The 23,489-nt window shown below is 45.2% G+C and overlaps 1 protein-coding gene across 1 annotated transcript in view; it reads left to right on the top strand.

The window, feature by feature from the left end:
- LOC310702414 (uncharacterized protein) overlaps window positions 1-17,594 on the top strand; it is a gene marked incomplete at its 5' end in the record, with an annotated part of 30,080 nt that extends 12,486 nt beyond the window's left edge. Inside the window, 8 exons of the mRNA XM_083493892.1 lie at window positions 8,550-8,611; window positions 9,993-10,123; window positions 11,919-12,022; window positions 12,203-12,340; window positions 13,367-13,515; window positions 13,960-14,054; window positions 16,565-16,653; window positions 17,478-17,594. Of these exons, the coding sequence (XP_083350018.1) occupies window positions 8,550-8,611; window positions 9,993-10,123; window positions 11,919-12,022; window positions 12,203-12,340; window positions 13,367-13,515; window positions 13,960-14,054; window positions 16,565-16,653; window positions 17,478-17,488 (779 nt within the window). The 3' untranslated portion in view covers window positions 17,489-17,594. The remainder of the gene's footprint in view (window positions 1-8,549; window positions 8,612-9,992; window positions 10,124-11,918; window positions 12,023-12,202; window positions 12,341-13,366; window positions 13,516-13,959; window positions 14,055-16,564; window positions 16,654-17,477) is intronic.
- Between the last annotated feature and the right edge of the window lie 5,895 nt (window positions 17,595-23,489).

Here is a 23,489-nt window from a genome sequence, read left to right as displayed (position 1 = left end):
CTAACATTGCCCATTCCATGGCATTTTGTGTTGTTTGTTCTTAAGCATCATGGTCCAGAGTGAGGAGCAGCAGCAAAATGTGTGCTTGGGAGGGGTCCTGTGAGCTTCATCTTCCCGCTTGCCCACCCCCACCTTGCTGTGCCATTCTGCCTCTCCTGCACCTCCTAGGTGAGCCTGCTACCCTCAGGTGCTGTGGAAGTCGATGCCCCATGGTAAGACTCAGCTGCCAGCTCAATTGGCTGCTGCACATGGAATGGGATAGGAGAGGCACCGTTTTTGCTTCAGGCAGCTAACTGTGTTGGTCCGGCTCTGCACAGTGACTGTTGGCAAACTGTTCCTATGGGTAATAATGTAACTTCTGCTGCATTTGAAAGCCATTTACCCTTTTCCAACTTTCAGGTTGACGACTGGTTCATGTGGCTAGTTCAGTCTTGTTTGGAATTTATTTGCCATCATTGCAGGGTCATCATCCATCTCACTCATTCCATGATGACACTGTATACTGCTTTGCTTGGTAAGCATCCTGAGGGCTTCATTTTCCCACTTGCCCACCCCCAACTTGCTGCGCCATAAGATTGTGGGAACAACTGTGTTAATTCTCCCAGTTCATTTGTGCCCCAGAAGGATATGGAAATGTCATTGAGGAAGTCCATGTTGAGCCGTGTCCAGGTTAAACTGCAGAACACACTGGTATGTGCAGGCAAAGGAATGAATGGAAGAAACTTAAAAGTGCAGTAAAGCATGTATGCTGCAGTTCTGGAATTTGTGGTTTAGGAATTATTCCAGTTCACCCAGAATTCAGGAAGACTGGGATGTAGGAATGCTCTGGCACCAACCAGAAGAACAGCTGTATATAGCTTTGGGACTTCCTTAGTGGGAAGCAATGCACAAATCTAACAAACCTATACAATGAAAAGCTGTAACAGGTGAAGTCACCTGGCCTCCCTAAACTAACCATTTCTCTTTACCTGTCGCCTTTTTTCAAATGAAACCTATCTATTCCAGATTCTCAATATAGTGCGTCTAACAAAATGATTTTTCAAGTCCACATTCACTTTGACCTTGTCATACGACATATATCCATGTCATTCAAACCTCAAATCATGGCATTCTAATTCCAAAACCCTCCTATTTCTTAGGATCACCCACTACAGTGGAACCTTGACAAAAGTCCAGTCTATTATAAGTCGTTTTGGACTAAGTCCAATTGCGATCTGGAAATGAGTGCTCCGGGTCGGGCCCAGCTGCTGTTTTAGGGGTCACTTTTCATTGTCTGGTTCCTGTTGAGTGTGTTTCCTTTGTTGCTTAATGATCTGCTCCAGAATCTTCCCTGGTATTGATGTCAGACTGACTGGGCGATAATTATCTGGGTCCTCTCTTTTCCCCTTTTTGAAAATAGGGACAACATTTGCCCTCCTCCAGTCTGCCGGGACTTCGCCTGTTCTCCAGGAATTCTCAAAGATGACTGCCAGTGGTTCTGAGATCACATCTGCCAGTTCTTTTAATACTCTTGGATGCAGTTCATCTGGCCCTGGAGACTTGAATACATCTAAACTAGCCAAGTATTCTTGTACTATCGCCTTAGTTATTCTGGGCTGTGTTTCCTTTGCTGAATCATTTGCTCCAAATTCTTCAGGTCGGGCATTGTTTTCTTTATCGGAGAAGACTGAGGCAAAGAAGGCATTGAGGAGTTCAGCCCTTTCTGTGTCCCCTGTTTGCATTTCACCATCTTCTCCTCTGAGTGACCCCACTGTTTCTTTGTTCTTCCTTTTGCTACGAACATACCCATAAAAGCCTTTTTTGTTGCTTTTAACCTCTCTAGCAAGCCTGAGTTCATTCTGTGCTTTAGCTTTTCTGACTTTATGTCTACACGTGCTGGCTATTTGTTTGAATTCCTCTTTGGTGGTTTCCCCCCTTTTCCATTTTTTGTACACATCTTTTTTTAATCTTAACTCAGTTAAAAGTTCTTTAGTTAGCCACCCTGGCTTCTTTAGGCACCTTCCATGTTTCCGTCTCATTGGTATTGCCTGACGTTGTGCTTTTACTATCTCCCTCTTAACAAACTCCCAGCCATCATGAACTCCCTTTCCTTTTAGTATTACTGTCCATGGGATCTCACCCAGCACTTCCCTAAGTTTTATGAAGTCGGCTTTCTTAAAGTCAAGAAATTGAGTCCTAGTATGCTTGGCTGCTCCTTTCCGCTGTATAGTAAACTTCAGAAGAGCATGATCACTCGCACCTAATGATCCTTCCACTTCTACCCCACTAACCAGGTCATCAACATTGGTTAGGACCAGATCTAAAATGGCTGTTCCTCTTGTTGCTTCTCCCACTTTCTGGACAATGAAGTTGTCTGCAAGGCCAGTGAGGAATCTGTTTGACCTTATGCTCTTGGCTGAGTTTGACATCCAACAAATATCCAGGTAATTGAAGTCCCCCATTACTACTATCTCCCTTCCTTTTGCATGCTTGGCCATCTGTTCCAGGAAGGCATCATCTATGTCCTCCGTTTGGCTTGGGGATCTATAGTAAACTCCCACAATGAGGTCTCTGTTATTCTTCTCTCCCTTAATTTTGACCCAAATGCTCTCACTTTGGCTTTGAGGTTCTAAATCTTGGATCTCTTCACAGGTATACACATCCCTGACATATAACACCACTCCTCTTCCTTTCTTGCCTGGTCTGTTTCTCTGAAATAGATTGTATCCCACCATTATTACATTCCAATCGTGGGACTTATCCCACCAGGTTTCAGTGATGCCTATTATGTCATATTTAGTTTGCTGTACCAAGAGCTCAAGCTCATCTTGTTTATTTCCCATGCTTTGCACATTAGTGTACAGACATTGAAGTCCATTAATCATTCCCCATGTCTCTTATTTAAGGATTTTTTCCTCCCACCACTAGGTCTGCGTGCTGTTTGCTCCATTTGGTCTATGACATTTGGATGATCATCTTCATCAATTGATAGACTCCTACCTTCAGGAGCACTGTCTCCCTCCCCCACATTAGTCAGTTTAAAGCCCTCCTGATGAGGTTTCTGAGATTTTTGGCAAAAACATTTCTCCCAGCCGTTGTGAGGTGCAGCCCATCGCTTGCCAGAAGTCCATCTTCAAGAAACTGCAGTCCGTGATCTAAGAATCCAAACCGTTCCTGTTTACACCATTTGCGAAGCCAGCTGTTCACTTCCACTATTTTTCCCTCTCTCCCTGGGCCACGTCGTTCAACTGGGAGGACAGATGAGATGACAATTTGTGCATTTAATTGCTTCAATTTCCTGCCCAGAGCCTCGTAGTCTCTTTTGATCTTCTGGAGGCTATTGCTTGCAGTGTCGTTGGTTCCCACATGAACCAAGAGGAAGGGGTATTTGTCAGTGGGTTTTATGATTCCTTGCAGTCGCTCAGTTACATCTTGGATTTTAGCCCCGGGGAGACAGCACACTTCCCGAGACATCTTGTCAGGCCCACAGATCACTGCTTCTGTTCCCCTCACTAGGGAATCCCCTATCACCACTACACGCCTCCTCTTAAGTTTGGTCGGGGTTCTTCCGTGAGCTGTCCGTTCCAAGGTCACCTGCACATTCCCTGAGGACTGACTTTGCTGCTCGTCTTCATATACCTGATCGACTGTAATGGAGTCTGCTCTTTCGTCTTCCATGCTAGGGGAGAGGCCCTCAAAGTGACTGTGTATTTCTAAACAATCAGAGCAAACTCTGGGCCTCCTACTTCTTTGAGTCACGTTTCTCCATATATCTGGCTCCTGTGTTGGTGAACTAGCCTCCTTCTCAGGGGAGTCCCCTGTCTTCTCCTTGGTGGAGACGGTGTGCTCTGTTGCTTCCAAGAAGAGCTCCAGCTCTCTAATTCTTTGGAGCGTAGCTACACGTTCCTCCAGTTGCTGGACTTTGTCTTTTAAGAGGGCAATCAACATGCAATTGCTGCAGGTAAAGCTGCCTGCAACCTTTGGCAAGATGGCAAACATTGCACAGGAACCGCAGGCGACTGCAGCTGTTTCCTCCCCCTCCATCTTGAGAACGTGTCGTTGGGGGGTGGCTACAGCGGTCCTCCATCATAAAAAGCGTGAAGACAGGACAAATAACTCCCCCCACAAAAAACCCTAGGTCTCCCCCAACAAACGTTTGAGACTAGCTCCCCTAAATCTAAAAGATGGATCAAGCTCTGATAAGCTCCTCCCACAGCTAATCCCCTGCCTCAACAGAAACCCTGCCCCCTCTGACCTTTGCACAGGGAGAGCAGCTAATCAGCCACAAAGAAACACACACACACACACACACACACAAGAAAACCCTTTTTGCTCCTAGAAAACCCTTTTTGCTCCTTTTTGTATTGAAAGCTGGACCATTCACAAGACTGGGATGCGTATGGATATCTGCTATAAGATGCATTTAAATAATCAATTCATGGTGGAAAAAGTGCTTGTGTAAATCACCTTAAGTAACCCTGAATTCGAGATGCTAGAACATTAGGAAGAGCCCTTCTTAGAAACATGGTATTTATGGGAACAACTTAATTTGCACTGAAAAGTTCATTGCTAATATCTGTCATAACCAAAAGTAACACAATGCACCACTATGTGGACTCAATTCACAACGGGCCAGTTCGCGGACAATGGGCTGGTTCATAGACTCACCCATCCAGGGATATAATATGCACACAAGGCCACAATTGTACTTCACCTGTGCAATAACCTCCATTTCCCCACTCACTTGTCAGTGGCCAGGGTTCTTCTTCTGAAGGAGGGAAGGGTGAAGGTCTATGGGCAATGAGACCACCAACCAGAGCCATGACTCCATCACACTGACAAAGTATTTGAGCCTGCTCCCATTTTCTACCCATTTCCCACACCAATGCATCTTGTGTAAGAAAACCAGAATGAGAGGCCAAACCTTAAGACAAGCATAGGCAAACTCTGGCCCTCCAGATGTTTGGGACTACAATTCCCATCATGCCTGACCACTGGTTCTGTTAGCTAGGGATGATGGGAAATGTAGTCCCAAACATCTGGAGGACCGGAGTTTGCCTATGCCTTCCTTAAGATAATATGTGAGATATGATAACGTATTACAACGTTATCATATTGGCTCAATGCTTTAAAAAAAAATCCAGCAGAAAGAAAGTCATGGCATCCCTTGTTCTAGAAGAACATTTGAATAAGAACATTCAGTTTTGAACATTATGACTTGCCACAATCCAGAAAGCACATGTAACACAGTCACTGTATTTTGCTTTTCCTGATACATCCTCATGCTCCCATGAATCCCTACTCTGCTTCAGCAGATTCCAGAAGCACATGCAGAAGAACGTATGTGCAGCAATTATGTCAGGATGCTAAGTGGACAGAAGCAATCACTGGGTGCTGGAATACCACTCAGTATGCCATCATCAACATCACCTCTGGAAAGATCAGCTGTGTGGCATCACTGCATAAACAGATACAAGCTGCCAAGGATCAGCAAATGAGGGACACCAGAACATTTCCTATCACTTCAGCAGTGCATAAATAGTGCAAGTAGTCAATAGCAGGCAGAGCCCAACTATTATCAGGAGGAGGACTTAACCCTTCCCTTGCGACAGTTCTGATCCACGCTGGGCGACTGACACCTGCTTCCATTGGCTCAAATGGGAGCTTTACTTCCAATATAATTAGCAGGCACCAGGGAGAAGTTCACCAGGGAGACTCCAATACTTTGGCCACCTCATGAGAAGAGAAGACTCCCTGGAAAAGACCCTGATGTTGGGAAAGATGGAGGGCCCAAGGAGAAGGGGACGACAGAGGTCGAGATGGTTGGACAGTGTTCTCGAAGCTACCAGCATGAGTTTGAAAAAACTGCGGGAGGCAGTGGACAACAGGAGTGCCTGGTGTGCTCTGGTCCATGGGGTCACGAAGAGTCGAACACGACTAAATGACTAAACAACAACAACAAAGGGAGAAATTCTTCTGCTATAGGAAACACATAAGTCTGTATCAAAAGAAAGGGTAGCCATATTATGCAATGCTACCTAAAAGCATTTATCTATGAATGTTAACACATCCAACATTTAAAATCCTCACATATTCTAAATGAAAAGTAAAGGAAGGCACATCAGTGATCTGATTTAACTACACACCTATGCAAATGAAATGGGGTGTTGATAAATTGGGTTTTCTAAACAGCTTGTGATCACATACTGCAATCTGTAATGATTCAGTGCCTTCAACCATTCATGATGGTTTGCAGTTGGTTTAGACTCTTAGGCTGCAGCTGCAAACACATTCTGCTTTGGGGGGAAATGGGACTTGCTTGTAAGTAAATGTGCTTAGCTCTATGGGTGATGAAATGATGCCATGGGATAAAGAACAAGCACAGATATCAATCCTTCATAAGAAGTTGGCTGGCATGAAAGAGCTCACTAATAAGAAATGCTTTGTTGCTGCATAGAAGATGGCTAATAAATTTCAGGAAATAAATCTTTTTTTAAACAACATAAGAGAAATCCAAAGTTCTCCCTCAACAAAACTGTGTGCTTTACTGTTGGACATTGAGTCATTCTGCAAAGCAGGAAACAGGAGAGGTATATAAACCAGTGACATCATCCAGTGACATCCAGAACCTTCTTAAATCTGCAAAGGAGGTTATTCTGGTCTCACTGGAAACGAGAAGGTAAGATTTGGGGGGGGGATGGGGGGGTAGCCAGTTTATACTATAGCCTGCTATATCACATAGCCTGCCATATGAAGGTTATTTGCAACTAGAGTTGCCATATTTCAAAAAGTAAAACCAGGAAACCCCAAAATTGCTGAGCTTTTTGTTGTTGAACCAATATTTCAATTGACTTGCCTAAGATTCAGGACAAAGCATCGACTTTCAGAGATTCCACCTGGACCTCAATTCCAAATCCGGACGTATGGCAAATCCGGACGTATGGCAGCCCTAGCTAAACACGTTAGGTTAGCTCAGGAGGAGACATCTTAATGTTCACATTTCTATTATTCATTCATTTATTTCATAAAATTTATACACCACTTCACGGTTAAAAAAACCAACAACAACCACCCTGAAAGCAGTTTACAAAACTCTTCTACTGAAGACTCTGCACTTAAGCCAGCTGATAAATTGTGTCCTCCTCCCAGAGAGCACGTGTTGCGGTGAGATCATCAGGACTGACCTCATTGCTTGTGTGGGTGGGAGTGATTGGATAGCCACGATAACCTGATTGGTGGTCCCTCGGTTGCTGGGGTAAATCTGGCCATTGGGCTTGTTCATGCATTAACCAAGGGACCTATATATGCCACTGCACGTTGCGTTGAGCTTCCTCTTTTCGCCTCGTGCATCAGATCACCCTTCCTGTATTTAGGGTCCATTATGACCTTGCTATGCCATCGTGGGTCATCTGTTCTTGGGACAGGGGCCCAGTAGGAATTTCCCCATTTGACTGATTGGCTGGTGCCACTTGGGTTTCGCCTGCCGCGTAGCAAATCATAACAATTTTGTAAGGTTTGGCAGTTAGGGATTGGTTCAATGTGGAGTGGGGGGGTGGTTGTCACATCTGCCCCTCCAATGCGCAAAAGGTATTCCGTTAAAGGAATCCAGGGGCTCGCCTTGCTTTTGTCCAATCCCCTTCCAGAGCGCCTGGGAGCATTCGGAGTGGGCTTGAGTCTGAGCCTGGTCCAACGCTCCCCCAGGATGTTTCCCCTTACTGACCTCTGCCGGTGTCCAGTCGTCAGTGCTGCCATGACAAGGTCAGTTGCAGGTAGTCGGGAACCAATGCCTAAGCAAACCACTATGTAATCAATAAAGTTGTGGCCAAAATTATGCCAATAACCTTAAACTAAATTCTGTGTCAATTGTGTCTTTATTTATTGGGGGAGGTCTTGGGATCTGCAAGAGCATTACCATAGTCTTCAATGGATATAATGCTAGGGATATATCTAATGTATATTTTACAATTTTCACATTTATACCTTCCCCCAGAAGAATCCTGGGAACTATACTTTTCAGCAGGTGCTCACAATTCAGTCTGGAGATCACAGACAGAACTAAAAGACCCAGAGACCCCAGGGAGAAGGAGATTGTGGTTAAAGCAATTTCAAGGCTGCCGTTTTATGAGCATTTACTTGGGGATTCCCATTCCAGTGGGAATGACCTTTAAGGAACATGTACATCCGAGTTACTACAGGTCAATTATTCCTTCTAAGAGACTGATGTGTTGTTGTTTTTTTGTGGAGGATTAGTATGCTATAAGATATATTAAACATTTTCTTACATTGGGAGGGTGGGGCAAAAATCTTCAGCAATGCATTGCCACTGTTAAACAACTGGGAGTCCAAAACCCTCTTCCATCTTCTGCAAACTATCCAGAGATCTTCCAGCAGATCCTGATCTGCCACCTGACCAGCCCTGTTCTGGGAAGCAGAAATCGACTTCTTGACTGCTGCCACATGAGCAGGAATCTAAACCAGCCCTCAGGAGAGGGGTGCCATGTCTCAATAAGTACATTCTATATACAAACAGCAAATGTAAGGTAAAACCCCTGCTGTTATTTTGTTTTCAGAGATGGTCATTCTCATTGTGTTGCTGAGTTTTGCTGCCGTGTTACAACAACCTGCTTCAAAAGTAAGTTTCTTAGCTACACAGGCATCCATGCCTAACTCTCTCCCATTTAAATCAGTAGGGGGGAAAGTGTTACTAAAATTGGTTGGGGGTTTTTCAAATCTAAGATTGGTTTGGGTCAACCTAAATATTCTCTTTAATCAGTCAAAATGTGTTTTACTGCTTCATCCAGGAACACAATGAACTTGAAAATTATCATACTTAAGGGGAAGTCCAAACAAATGTAACTGTATTTTTTAAAAAACAAAAAACTTGATTGAATCTCGATTCTTTAAGGATGTTACGGTTTTCAATTCCACTAAAAGTAATCAAGGGAAGTAATAGTGCCACTGTATTCTCCTCTGGTCAGACCTCACCTGGAGTACTGTGTCCAGTTCTGGGCACCACAGTTCAAGAAGGACACTGACAAACTGGAACGTGTCCAGAGGAGGGCAACCAAAATGGTCAAAGGCCTGGAAATGATGCCTTATGAGGAACGGCTAAGGGAGCTGGGCATGTTTAGCCTGGAGAAGAGGAGGTTAAGGGGTGATATGATAGCCATGTTCAAATATATAAAAGGATGTCACATAGAGGAGGGAGAAAGGTTGTTTTCTGCTGCTCCAGAGAAGCAGACACGGAGCAATGGATCCAAACTACAAGAAAGAAGATTCCACCTAAACATTAGGAAGAACTTCCTGACAGGAAGAGCTGTTCGACAGTGGAATTTGCTGCCAAGGAATGTGGTGGAGTCTCCTATTTTGGAGGTCTTTAAGCAGAGGCTTGACAACCATATGTCAGGAGTGCTCTGATGGTGTTTCCTGCTTGGCAGGGGGTTGGAATCGATGGCCCTTGTGGTCTCTTCCAACTCTATGATTCTATGATTCTAATGGCAAGTCTCTTTTTTATTTCAGTAACTGTAGATTTATCCAAAGCATAGGTGCCGGGTGCCCAGGGCCCTGGTGCCGTGGCTCCCACAACATTTTAAATGAGGGAGCCAGGCTCAGTTGCACATGCATGCTGTCATCATGCCCCTGGCGTGTGTGCGCCACATCACCGCACCCGCATTATGTGTATGAGTGACATCAGCATGCGGGGGGGCATGATGACATAGAGCACACACACCAGAAGGGCGTGATGGCAGTGCCCAGCCTCAGGCACCTATGGTTGCCGGCGCAAGCCGGCACCACTGATCCAGAATACGCCAAAGAGAGTTTGGTGGCACTGCATTACCCAACAGTTTACAACTCAGATTTCATTTCGTCAGAGGAGCCTGACAGAGGCAAATGGGGCCTACAAAGCACTTTTTCATGATTCTTAGAGAAACAGTGGTAAAACTATATTAGCATAATGAAAAATAGTCCTGTAGATAAAGACAAGAGGAATATTACTCGTTCTCTTACTTCAGGCACATGCAGTAGGAATTGGACCAGCTGAGCGAAATCAGATTGTTGACAAGCACAATGCCCTGCGAAGAGGAGTGCAGCCACCAGCAAGCAACATGCTGAAGATGGTAAGCAAGGAAGAGGCCCGATTCATGTAGGTCAGGGGCCTTGCAAAGGCTTTCCAGGGATACTACACCTCCTTGCAGGCAGAAAACCTCTCACAGTAATCATCAAGGATAGGACTAGATTCAACAACAGCTTGAATGCCACTTACACATCATGAAAAGACAGAAGAGGACAAAAAGTGGGCACGTATTTGCATATCATCATTTATGCGTATGTCACTATTCCACCTTTCAAGCCATGCTCAATGCAATTTACATAATCAGATAAATATAACAAAATTTGTCATAAGCAAAGAATAAAACACATCCAGACATATACAACAAAATTAAATATTCCCCACATAAGTCCTAATAAGATCTAAGAATAAGTATACAAAAAAACCCTCACGGTGGTGGCAGCCAAGGTGGTGGAGAGACAACCCAACCAGCCAAGTTAAGGCAGCGGGGGGGGGGCAGCAATGGCGTGCTGAAGTGGCCTGAGTGGGTGTGGGGTGAGCAGGGGAGTGGTGTGGGGGTGGCAATGGTGAAGGTCGGCCTGAGTGGGTGGGGTGGGTGCCCCAGATTTAGGCTAGAAGAAGTTGGAGGGTATGCTATATAATGGCTGGATCTACACACCTCAAAAAAGCATTTCAGGAAAACGTGTTGTAAACCTCATAATGGGAAACCATGTTGGCGAAAGATGGAATTCTACAGTGTCATCTGGGGTCACAGTGTTATAACACATTTAAAACACTTTTTCTGTACTAATGTAGCTGAGTCCAATGTGTCCTGAGTTCTGTGGCCCAAGGCTCACCACCACAACTTTGCCTAAACATGCAGACTTTTCTCCCCCAGCAAGCAGCTGTGGCAGGTGGAATGGAGGCTGTCTTCTGTGAAAAGGAAGGGGCGCTCCTGGCAAGAGAGGTGTAGGAGGAAGGAGATGGGGGAACTCTCATGTCAGATATGTAGGACCACCACCCCAGAAGGAAACATCAGTGTCTCTAATGTACACCAGGGCTTCACTAGAAATGAGACAAGGCTACAATGCTCACGTCAGGCTAAATTTGACTTGGAGGGAAACACACCAAAGCACAAGAAATGGCAGCATATGTTTGGAATATGAATAACATTGTGCATCCATAGATTCAAAGCCCAGTGGTTGGGGTGCACTAGAACCCCAGTAAATGGTAATGTGTGCACATCCCAATGAGTAGCTGAGAGCACCTAACTCACCATCTTAACTAGAGTTTGAAAGCTGGCTAGGGATGTAGGTGACATTCTGATCTAAACCACTGAGCCCCTTGGGCTTGCCAATCTGAAGGTCAGCAGTTTGAATCCATGCAACAGGGTGAGCTCCCATTGCTCTGTCCCAGCTTCTGCCCAACCTAGCAGTTCAAAAGCATGCCAGTGCAAGTAGATAAACAGGTACCGCTGCGGCGGGAAGGTAAACGATGTTTCCATGTGCTCTGGTTTCCATCACAGAGTTCCGTTGCAGCAAAAGCAGTTAGTCATGCTGGCCACATGACCCAGAAAGCTGTCTGCGGACAAATGCCGGCTCCCTCAGCCTGAAAGTGAGATCAGCACCGCAACCCCATGTTCACCTTTGACTGGACTTAACTGTCCAGGGGTCCTTTACCTTTTTTACCTTACTATCGTTAAGCATGGCTGGCATGAGTCAGGCAAAGGTAATGCTAAACAATGCTTAAGATCATCCAGGGACTGAGGTTGGTTACTGACTCTAGAACAGAACACATGAAATTTTGAAGAAATCAGAGATATATGATGTTCTCCATTTTTAGAGTATGTGTCCATTCACACATTTACTACTTTTTTTTTTTCATTTAGAGATGGAATTCAGCTGCTGAAGCGAATGCAAAACGCTGGGCAAGCAACTGTCGATTTGCTCACAGCCCAAGTAACCAAAGAGTTGCTGGCAAGTATATCTGTCAGTAAGCACTGTGCAAAAAATTGAGGGTGATCTAAAATCTAACCCACATCTAATATACATTCACAATTGTTGCACTGACTCCGCAATTGTCATTCTGAGCATAATATTAAAAATACCCGAGGAATCCCACAGAAAGAGGCACAATGGAGAGGAATGTTCCAATTCTCCCTAACATCTGAAGTGAGAATTCCACATGCCATTCTCACCAGCCAAGCTTTGCCTCGACACAGACTTGTGTCCACCTGTGATACATATAACTTTTTAAGCACAGAGGACCAGTACACTGCAGCTTCCTCCTCCCTCAGGTGTTCGAAAGAAGGTGAAACCTGAAACATTTTGCTTTTGAACTTCAATATCTCTGCCTTGTTAATCACAGTAATGGAGGGAGATGGAGATGATAGATAGAGATGGGAGATGGGAGATATTGGAGAGATTGGAGATGATAGAGATAGAGATAGAGATAGAGATAGAGATAGAGATAGAGATAGAGATAGAGATGATAGAGATAGAGATAGAGATAGAGATAGAGATAGAGATAGAGATAGAGATAGAGATAGAGATAGAGATAGAGATGAGAGAGAGAGAGAGAGAGAGAGAGAGAGAGAGAGAGAGAGAGAGAGAGAGAGAGAGAGAGAGAGAGAGAGAGAGAGAGAGAGAGAGAGAGAGAGAGAGAGAGAGAGAGAGAGAGAGAGAGAGAGAGAGAGAGAGAGAGAGAGAGAGAGAGAGAGAGAGAGAGCGCGCGCGCAATACAATAATTCAGTGGCAAGCAGTGAAATTTTTCATAGGGAAAGTTAAGGTAAGAGGTGACAGCTTGCAAGGGCAATTGGGGTGATGTTGCATGTGTGACATTACGATGCCACAATGTCACACACGTGAGCATTGCACCTCCATCCCTAAGCTGGGCAGAAGCTTCCTGGGCTTTGAGAAGGAGGCGCCAGGCCTCTGACAAGATGCCAGGTGGGCTTTGGAAAGGTGTCAGGAGGGCTCTTGAACTCTTATGGGGACTTGCCTAGTCCACTGACCACACACCACTGCAATAATTCTAAAACCCCCAGAGAGCGAGTGCCTTTTAGAAAAGACATTTACAGGCAAACATATATGTGCTAACAACAAAACAGGTGTACCTTTTGCTTTAGAATAATTATTTTGCATTCAGATGTAAGTAGCTTTAACCAACTAGCTAACCAGACAGATTTGTGAGTGGGGGGACAAATTCTGCTTGAATAAACAAGCTTTTACCTGTTGCATCATGTTCCCCTGAAGCATTGCATGACTCCTCTTGTTTACAGAGTTTCCTAGGTCAGGAATCATGAGTTTTGTTAATGCTTCCCGTCTCAACTTCTAGATGGCATCTCATGCGGTGAAAATATATATGCATCATCTCACGCTACTCCATGGAATGACGTGATTCAAGCTTGGTACAACGAGGTGAAAGATTTCAAGTACGGTGTTGGAGCAGTCCGTCCAGGGGCCGTAACTGGTCATTACACTCAGGTAACTCAAACACCGTTTTGTATCTTTGTCAAGCGCACGGTTCAGCTAGTCAATCCATGCCTGACAGCCCACTCACCTCTTGGCTTGCTAATGCCTGGGACCTCACAGAAGGAAGGAAGGAAACTGAGAAGGGGTGGCTGTGTTCCTCACATTTCACCCAGTACTTTTTCCATATTTTTCACACAGAAGTTCAGATAATGGATTGTCCTTATCTCTGCTGTGCCTTTCTTTCTGTTTTTTCTTCGGATGCCATACTCATTCGCAGCTTATTCAAACTTCCTTTCCCTGAGGGGAAAAATGAGGGTGCTTCAATTAGACACAACACAAAGTGATGATACTTTGGTTGTTGTTTTTTTAAAGAAGCTGTTAAATGTATGTTTTCCTTGCTCGACATGGAAACAGATTCCAATATGTTTTCTTGTGTGGATGTTCTTATACTCACAGGTGGTTTGGCACAAGTCTCACCTAATTGGTTGTTATGATGCCCATTGTCCTCAAAGCAGGATGAAGTACCTCTACGTTTGCCAGTACTGTCCTGCGTATGTATTATTTATTTATCTGTTTGTTTGTTTGTTTGTTTGTTTGTTTGTTTGTCATTTGTTACCCATAGTCTCCAAAGGATTTATGTTTCATATCAGTTTTCCTTTTATATATTACCCAAAAAAACACAAACCTGAATAAAAGAACCCTCATAAGAGCCACAGGACGCTTGGGTACTGTATTAACTCTGCAGTTCAATGGCTGCCAACCAACCAGAAAACGAAAACAACAAAGTCCTTATTACCTTTGGGGTATTTGCTTAAAGAATAAGGAAGCAGCAGTGGATTTATTTTTTTTAATGACAAAGTCAAAACCCCTCAGAAAAGAATTTTCTGACATTTTATGGAAACCTCCACCCGCCCTGCTCCCTTTGGATCCTCCTAAACACTTGAAGACTTCCATTCCGGAATGTTCATTGCACTGAATATTCAGTGAAATGGACTCCCTAACGTCACCATCAGGGTGGATCCAGTCAGACCTTAACCATATCAACTTCCTTATGCCAGCTCTAAAATCCTGGGGAAATCCCGTGCCACCCCAGAGAATATTTGGCAGAAAACCTCCATTTGCCACCCACAACTAGTGTAGAGAATTCTGGGAGACTTACTTCATTCAGCCCAATTTTGTCCTTGTTCATAGGAGCAGTCACAGTTATCCTCAGGAGAATTGGCAGGGAAGTCACAAAACTAGTGACTTCCCGTTCACCCAACATAGATGTTTGTAACCCAAATTACATACAATTGCATTTTAAGGTTCTGTCTTATATAATTTCATCCTCTTTAACATGTTTCTTAATATATTCGGCTATTTTCTGACACTTCAAACCCCAATGTGGTCTTTGCATATGGCGAATAACTTTTTTAATACAGTGGTACCTCGGGTTAAGTATTTAATTCGTTCTGGAGGTCTGTTCTTAACCTAAAACTGTTCTTAACCTGAAGCACCACTTTAGCTAATGGGGCCTCCTGCTGCCACTCCGCCGGAGCACGATTTCTGTTCTCATGCTGAAGCAAAGTTCTTAACCTGAGGTACTATTTCTGTCTGTAACCTGAAGCGTATGTAACCTGAAGCGTATGTAACCCGAGATACCACTGTAGACTAGAAAGGGTTTCCAGTCTTCTTTAAGGATTTGAAATCTGTGTCTCTTATCAGTGCTGTCAGTTTTGCCATCTCTGCGTATTCCCAGATTTTCATCAACCATTCTTCTTTAGAGGCTGTTCCCTCCTCCTTCCATTTCTGTGCATTGAGAATCCTTGCCATTGTAGTCACATACATAAATACCATTGAGGCTTCATTTGGGATTTTTCTGTCTAGTATCCCCAGTAGGAAGGGTTCTAGCCTCTTGGGAAAAGCCAATTTATTTATTTTTCTTAATTTCATTATATATCACATCCCAAAAGGCTTTCGCCTCCCTGCAGGTCCACCACATATAATAAAATGACCCCTCACAGTCATTACATTTCCAACACTTGTTTGATACATTTTGTACATTTGAACTAGTTTATTTGGGGTTAAATATTATCTGTATATCATATTGTAATAATTTTCTTTTAAGCCATAAAATGCTGTAAATTTCATTCCTGTTTTCCAAAGCTCTTCCCAGGCAGCCATATCTATATTATGTCCAACATCCTTAGCACAATTAGTCATTGTTATTTCAACCATTTCATCCTTTATTTCCTAGCCTCACAATGATTTGTATGTGTTAGAAACTAATTTCTCATCATTGTTACATAAACCTACTTCCAAGTTTGCCCGGACTTTTTCAGTTGAAGAGTGAGTTGGCTTTTTCCTGCATCTGACTAGAACAATAAGCCAATATATTTGGGAGGCAGAAGGGGTTGCTGCCCCTCCTTCTCTCTGCATCCCACCCTGGCAGCTGCATTGCAGAGGCAGGAGGGGTTCAGTCCTGCTCAGCTTCACCACATGGCTGTCTTCCCTTGCAGAGAAGAGGTCTCCTTCTCCCAGCTGCCCAGCCAGTGGCGTAGCGTGGGTTGTCAGCACCCGGGGCAAGGCAAGTAATTTGCGCCCCCTAACCTGTGGATTTGCGCCCCCTAACCCGTGGATTTGCGCCCCCTAACCCTAACCCCCAGATGTTGCGCCCGGTGCGGCCGGGCCCCCCCTGCACCCCCCACGCTACGCCACTGTGCCCAGCCGCTCTGGGAGGCTGACTCTGTTTGACCATGTCTCCACCCGACTCAGCCAAAGCCCCAATCCACCTGAATGAGCTCAATTCATTTTAGGCTTGGAGCTTCAGCAAAATCCAGCATGCAACCCTATTCCCCACATTCATTTCAAAAATGTATTCACTGCTTGTCAAAAAACATCCGAGCAGTTTGAACAATAAAATTAAGGAAAAATTAAGAACAATAATTTACAGCACACAAAAGGTTAATACAACAGTAGACTAAAGGAACTTTCTAAAAAAATATGCATAAATAATTGAGAACAGAAAACACAAATGTATCCCTGTTTGTTTACTTCTTATTTATCTTATTTATCATCCCAGAGGGAACATGATGGGATCACTTCAAACCCCATATAAGTCTGGGTCACCTTGTGGTGACTGCCGTGGCTCATGCGACAATGGATTATGCAGTGAGTAGAAATAACTTCAAATATTCTCATAATGCCTTTTTGTACTTTAGAAAGGGCACTAAAAAGAATGGATCCCAGTAAATTTGATGGAAGCTTATTCCTGAGTAGATGTGCTCAAGATTGTAGACCCCATAACCTTCCTTATTCTGTAGGTGGTTGCAGGATGTCTATGTAAATGTTCTCATGACCTGCACAAGGCAAAGGTAAAGGTACCCCTGCCCATACGGGCCAGTCGTGTCCGACTCTAGGGTTGTGTGCTCATCTCACTCTAGAGGCCGGGAGCCAGTGCTGTCCGAAGACACTTCCGGGTCACGTGGCCAGCGTGACGAAGCTGCTCTGGCGATCCAGCACCAGCGCAGCACACGGAAACGCCGTTTACCTTCCCGCTATAAGCGGTACCTATTTATCTACTTGCACATAGGGGTGCTTTCGAACTGCTAGGTGGGCAGACGCTGGGACCGAACAATGGGAGCGCACCCCGCCGCGGGGATTCGAACTGCCAGCCATACGATCGGCAAGTCCTAGGCACTGAGGTTTTACCCACAGCGCCACCCGCGTCCCTCATGACCTGCACATCCACCCTTAAAAACATGCCCAATTTATTCTGGGTTCTGGGCCAGGATTGCTAAAATAATTACTAATTCAGTTCCTACATTCATTAAAACAAACTGCTAAATAATGTTTTACATGTTCTTCTTTTTCTTTTAAATCACTTTCAGTTTTGATCTTAAACTCCACTATGTCAAGTAAAAATGAAAAAGTCCCTGGAGTTTGAATCCTTGGAGGTGTTAACTCTGATGTGTTCTTGTCCTTTTCATTTTTAGCCAATCATTGAAAATATAGAGATAAGAACATCACCTGTGAAGCTGTAGTGAAATCACAAGGATGCCATAACTAGGAAATTATGCAAGAGTGTGTCGCTTCTTGCAAGTGCCCCCCCCCCGAAATAACATAGGAGGTCCCTCTTGGGGCGTTCATCATCTTCGTTGAACTCTGCATTCTCACTTAAATCACACAATCCTCCAGTTTCTTCTGACAGATCCCGTCTAAATGAAATTTCTTAACATGTTTTTGAAACTGAAAACTCATAAAAAGTCTTGCATGCATGGATGTTTTCATTCTTTCTTTTTGCCTAATGGGGGGGTGGGGAGTTGGGGGGTAGGGTCTAAAGAGTCACTGGAGAAATAAAAGGCACAGAGATGCACACCTGCAAAAGATCCCAAGAGGGATGCAATGTATGGCTGAGTAAATGCGGATACAGGAAGCCTGGAATGAAATGAAGTGCAACCAACCCACATCTGCTCCACCTGGGCTCACTCTGACATAACACAGGTTGGATCCTAGGCTCATCCTGCAGCTGAAGCAATTTTGCAATGCATAGCAACCCAAAAACCTACGCAGCAACACATGTGCACAAGAGTCCTGGTATCCCCAGTGCTTGGAATCAACTAGTCCATTTGGGCACCACAATTCAAGAAGGACACTGACAAACTGGAACGTGTCCAGAGGAGGGCAACCAAAATGGTCAAAGGCCTGGAAACGATGCCTTATGAGGAACAGCTAAGGGAGCTGGGCATGTTTAGCCTGGAGAAGAGGAGGTTAAGGGGTTATATGAGAGCCATGTTCAAATATATAAAAGGATGTCACATAGAGGAGGGAGAAAGGTTGTTTTCTGCTGCTCCAGAGAAGCGGACACGGAGCAATGGATCCAAACTACAAGAAAGAAGATTCCACCTAAACATTAGGAAGAACTTCCTAACAGTAAGAGCTGTTCGACAGTGGAATTTGCTGCCAAGGAGTGTGGTGGAGTCTCCTACTTTGGAGGTCTTTAAGCAGAGGCTTGACAACCATATGTCAGGAGTGCTCTGATGGTGTTTCCTGCTTGGCAGGGGGTTGGACTCGATGGCCCTTGTGGTCTCTTCCAACTCTATGATTCTATGATTTGAACAAAAATCTGTGAACGACCGCAGAAAGTTGCTACCATAATTGCTGGGTGAACTATGGGTGAATTAAGTTAATTTGGGAGTGGGACGATTTCTCGTTCATCTTTACGCTCAGTCCCTCCACCCAGTGCTCTGTAGAGGGACTCTCAGACTTATAGCAGTTTTTAAAATAAAAATATTAGTTGTTACATTACCAGGAATTGGAGATGAGAAGCAAATGGTGTTCTAAGGTTTCTTTTGTTGCTAAGGTGACATTGCTAAGTCCATCTTTCCAGGATTCAAGGTCAGTTTATAGATCCTCATTCACCACTGCATCCAGGCACAGCCCCAAAAACTCATAGTGACCATATGGGTGTTGAATAGCATTGAAGACAAGATCGGTGCTTGGAGCAACTAGCTCAGACCTCTTTACACACTGAGCTTCTCAGATAAACTGAGGTACAACAATAGGTTTGATTCCCCTCCTCCCAAGGTGAGGAGTGGCCTAGCTAAGCCTGACAGGACAGCTTACTCTATGCCATTAACCCCTTCATGCATCAAGTGGACTTAAGCATGTTGGTTCTACGAGGCTGGTGATCCCACAAGCCCAGATGGGCAACCAAAACATGCATGGGGGGCACACCCCACCTTGCTGGAACAGGGTCGGGAGCAACCTGTCCCAATGCATGCCATGGCAATCCAGCCGAAGCCCACTGCCTAAGGCACAGCTTGGTCCCAATGTTTGGCTTTGCCACCTGGTGATCTGCCTATAATACCACACTAGGCCACATACCATGATATGTCCCCACTCTGATCCAGTTCAGTGATCTGTCAAAAACAAAGGCTGAGACACTAAGGACTTCCTCCCCACCACTAACTTCAAATCACGAGCGAAAGTAAGGGGGGAGTATGGACCAACACAGGGGATGCAAAACTTAAAAAAAAACCCTACCTTAGGATATAGGGTGTCTGCCTTTGGGGGGGTGTAATTTTCCATCAGATGTCACAAAGCTGCTGCACTGATTGAGCTGGGGCCCTTTCCCAGGAATAGTGCTTGATGGTCCCAGCATCTTACCCTGGGAATCCCAGAAACCACCTTAGCAGAACCTTTCTCAGGGACAAGTCGTAAAGGGATGAGGAGAGAACCACCACCACCCATACCAAGATGGAGCTTGGGAGGGAAAGCGCAACATCCACACACTCTTTCTCCCACTCCCCCCCAACCACATGCTCTCCCCCACCACCACCACTGCAACCCTTCGCTCTGCTGGCTCTTTCTCCAGTGCTGCGGTGGCTGGGCCTCAGCCTTCTTGCAGCCTACTCAGCCTTGCCACGGAGACCAGAAGTGAGACACCTACATCCAGAAGTGTGCTTTTGGATGTGTTGCGCCCGCTTCTGTGAATATGGACGAGGCAGATATCAGCCACAGCGGTGGAGGAGCCTATGATGGAGGCTGCTCCGGCCACCCTGGAAGAGGTGGCGGTGGCTAGGTCACACAATCAGGACATCACAGATTTCAAACAGCCGCTGGGGCTGTTAATTTGGGGAAATTGAGTGGTATGAACCATCAGGGATTTGGCTGATACCACATTAACTGTACTCCCAGAAAAGCAAACAAGGTTGAACCCCCCTCCTACCCTGTGGGAACATGAAGGGAGAGCAACCTGCCTAGCCAGAAGATGGCCATTATCAGTCCTGTCCCTACAGATCAGATAAGAATGAGCCATAGGTCCACCTCCTTCTTAAAGGTAAAAAAAGGTAAAGGACCCCTGGATGGTTAAGTCCAGTCAAAGGCGACTATGGGGTTGCAGCGCTCATCTTGCTTTCAGGCTGTGTTTGTCCACAGACAGCTTTCTGGGTCATGTGGCCAGCATGACTAAACCACTTCTGGTGCAACGGAACACCATGACGGAAACCAGAGCGCACAGAAACGCCGTTTACCTTCCCGCCACAGTGGTACCTATTTCATAGAATCATAGAGCTGGAATAGACCACAAGGGCCATCAAGTCCAACCCCCTGCCAAGCAGGAAACACCATCAGAGCACTCCTGACATATGGTTGTCAAGCCTCTGCTTAAAGACCTCCAAAGAAGGAGACTCCACCACACTCCTTGGCAGCAAATTCCACTGCCTTATTTAGCTACTTGCACTTGTGTGCTTTTGAACTGCTGGTTGGCAGGAGCTGGGACAGAGCAACGGGAGCTCACTCCGTTATGGGGATTTGACCCGCCAATCTTCTGATCGGCAAGCCCAAGAGGCTCGGTGGTTTAGACCACAACGCCACCCACATCCCCACCTCCTCCTTATGCCATAGTAGGAAACATTCAAAGGCAGCCCTAATACAAAAAGCCTCTTCATATGCCAGCCCACAAACTCAGAATAGGCTCTGTACACGATATTCCAATATCAGGTCCACATCATCTCCTTCTGCCCATACCCCCTTCCAAGAAAGGAGAAAGGGTCCACAAAAACACCTTTACAAATTCTCTCTTTAGGTGGTGAAAGCCCCAAGAGGCCACTGTTTCCTGAAAAGGTATGCCCTTCCTCCTGACTGACTCCTGACCATCGCCCCACCCTTCAGTGCTCCACCATGTGCAGGTGTGTCCAATGACCCAATGGAAGGTAGAGCCAGCAGAGGAACCAGAGATTCACTCACCGTTGGTCTTACTGAAGGTTGTCCAGGGATGGGAACTGAAGCATCAAGTCCCAGTAGCCTCCATGCCTGGTAACTGGCAGAGCAAAGAAGTGGTCACTGTGACACCCCCTTTTTCCGTGGGGTGGACAATGCCAGTGAAGTCTGTCTAGCAACCACAGAAGACTGGCTGGGCCCCCAATGTGGAAAGCTCCATGTAGTTAGGGACCCCAGACAGGTCAATCCCATTTCTGAAAAGGGGCAAATTCTCCAGGGAAGGGACCCACACCTGAATCAGAGGCTGGACTAGCATCTCAAACCCTGGCAGGTGTCAACAGAGTTGGAGATTCCATGCTAAGCCAGCTTCCCTGAATCCAAGGGCCATAGACAGTAGGCTTGGCCTTCTTCGAGGGCCACCTTCTCAGCCTCGGCATTCTCCAGCCTGCCAAAGCAAGCCTGAATTAGCTGACCATCAAGGCCTTTCTTCAGCTGAAGACAAGGTGGGCATTGAAAGTGGTGCTTGGCTGTAGCTTTAGGGGCCTTGACTTTGCCCTTCCAGCCTGCTCTGGCTGCCTATGAGTCACAATAGATACCAGGAAGCCAGAGAGGTGCAAAGTGCCCTCCCAAAAACCCTGTAAACAGTGCTGACAAGAGTAACCTTACTCTAAATCCAGTGTGGGTCTGCCAATATGACCCCAGGACCACTTGTTCCCAGAGGGAGTGAGAGGCTTAGAATCATTTTATAACACATTACCAGTGTGGTGTAGTGGTTAGGAGCGGTAGACTTGTAATCTGGTGAACCGGGTTCGTGTCCCTGCTCCTCCACATGAAGCTGCTGGGTGACCTTGGGCCAGTCACACTTCTCTGAAGTCTCTCCACCTCACTCACCTTACAGGGTGTTTGTTGTGGGGGAGGAAGGGAAGGAGATTGTTAGCTGCTTTGAGACTCCCTAGGGTAATGATAAAGCAGGATATCAAATCCAAACTCTTCTTCTTCTCTTCCACTTTCCACCCAAACTGAGTTGCCACTCTGGTGGGCAAGCTAGAAAATATTCATCCAAGCTGAAATCCCACTAAGAAAAGAAGAGATCTTGGTTTAACTTTCCAAATACAGCTGTTCTAAAATCTTTCAGATAAGACATGTATTGAAAGCTGGACCACACACAAGACTGGGATACGTATGGATATCTGCTATAAGATGCATTTAAATAATCAATTCATGGTGGAAAAAGTGCTTGTGTAAATCACCTTAAGTAACCCTGAATTCGAGATGCTAGAACATTAGGAAGAGCCCTTCTTAGAAGCATGGTATTTATGGGAACAACTTAATTTGTACTGAAAAGTTCATTGCTAATATCTGTCATAGCCAAAAGTAACACAATGCACCACTATGTGGACTCAATTCACAACGGGCCAGTTCGCGGACAATGGGCTGGTTCATAGACTCACCCATCCAGGGATATAATATGCACACAAGGCCACAATTGTACTTCACCTGCGCAATAACCTCCATTTCCCCACTCAGTTGTCAGTGGCCAGGGTTATTCTTCTGAAGGAGGGAAGGATGAAGGTCTATGGGCAATGAGACCACCAACCAGAGCCATGATTCCATCACACTGATGAAGTATTTGAGCCTGCTCCCATTTCCCACACCAATGCATCTTGTGTAAGAAAACCAGAATGAGAGGCCAAACCTTAAGATAATATGCGAGATATGAAAACGTATTATGACATATTATTGGCTCAGTGCTTTAAAAAAAATATTCCAGCACAAAAAAAGTCATGACATCCCTTGTTCTAGAAGAACATTTGAATAGGAACATTCAGTTTTGAACATTATGACTTGCCACAATCCAGAAAGGACATGTAACACAGTCACTGTATTTTGCTTTTCCTGATACATCCTCCTGCTCCCATGAATCCCTACTCTGCTTCAGCAGATTCCAGAAGCACATGCAGAAGAACGTATGTGCAGCAATTATGTCAGGATGCTAAGTGGACAGAAGCAATCACTGAATGCTGGAATGCCACTCAGTATGCCATCATCAACATCACCTCTGGAAAGATCAGCTGTGTGGCATCACTGCATAAAGAGATACAAGCGGCCAAGTTATCAGCAAATGAGGGACACCAGAACATTTCCTATCACTTCAGCAGTGCATAAATAGTGCAAGTAGTCAATAGCAGGCAGAGCCCAACTATTATCAGGAGGGACTTAACCCTTCCCTTGCTACAGTCCTGATCCAGACTGGGCGACTGACACCTGCTTCCATTGGCTCAAAT

This window comes from Podarcis liolepis, assembly GCF_965112155.1.
Source record: "Podarcis liolepis genome assembly, chromosome: 3".
NCBI lineage: Eukaryota > Metazoa > Chordata > Lepidosauria > Squamata > Lacertidae > Podarcis > Podarcis liolepis.
This window is presented reverse-complemented; position numbering and strand designations above follow the sequence as displayed.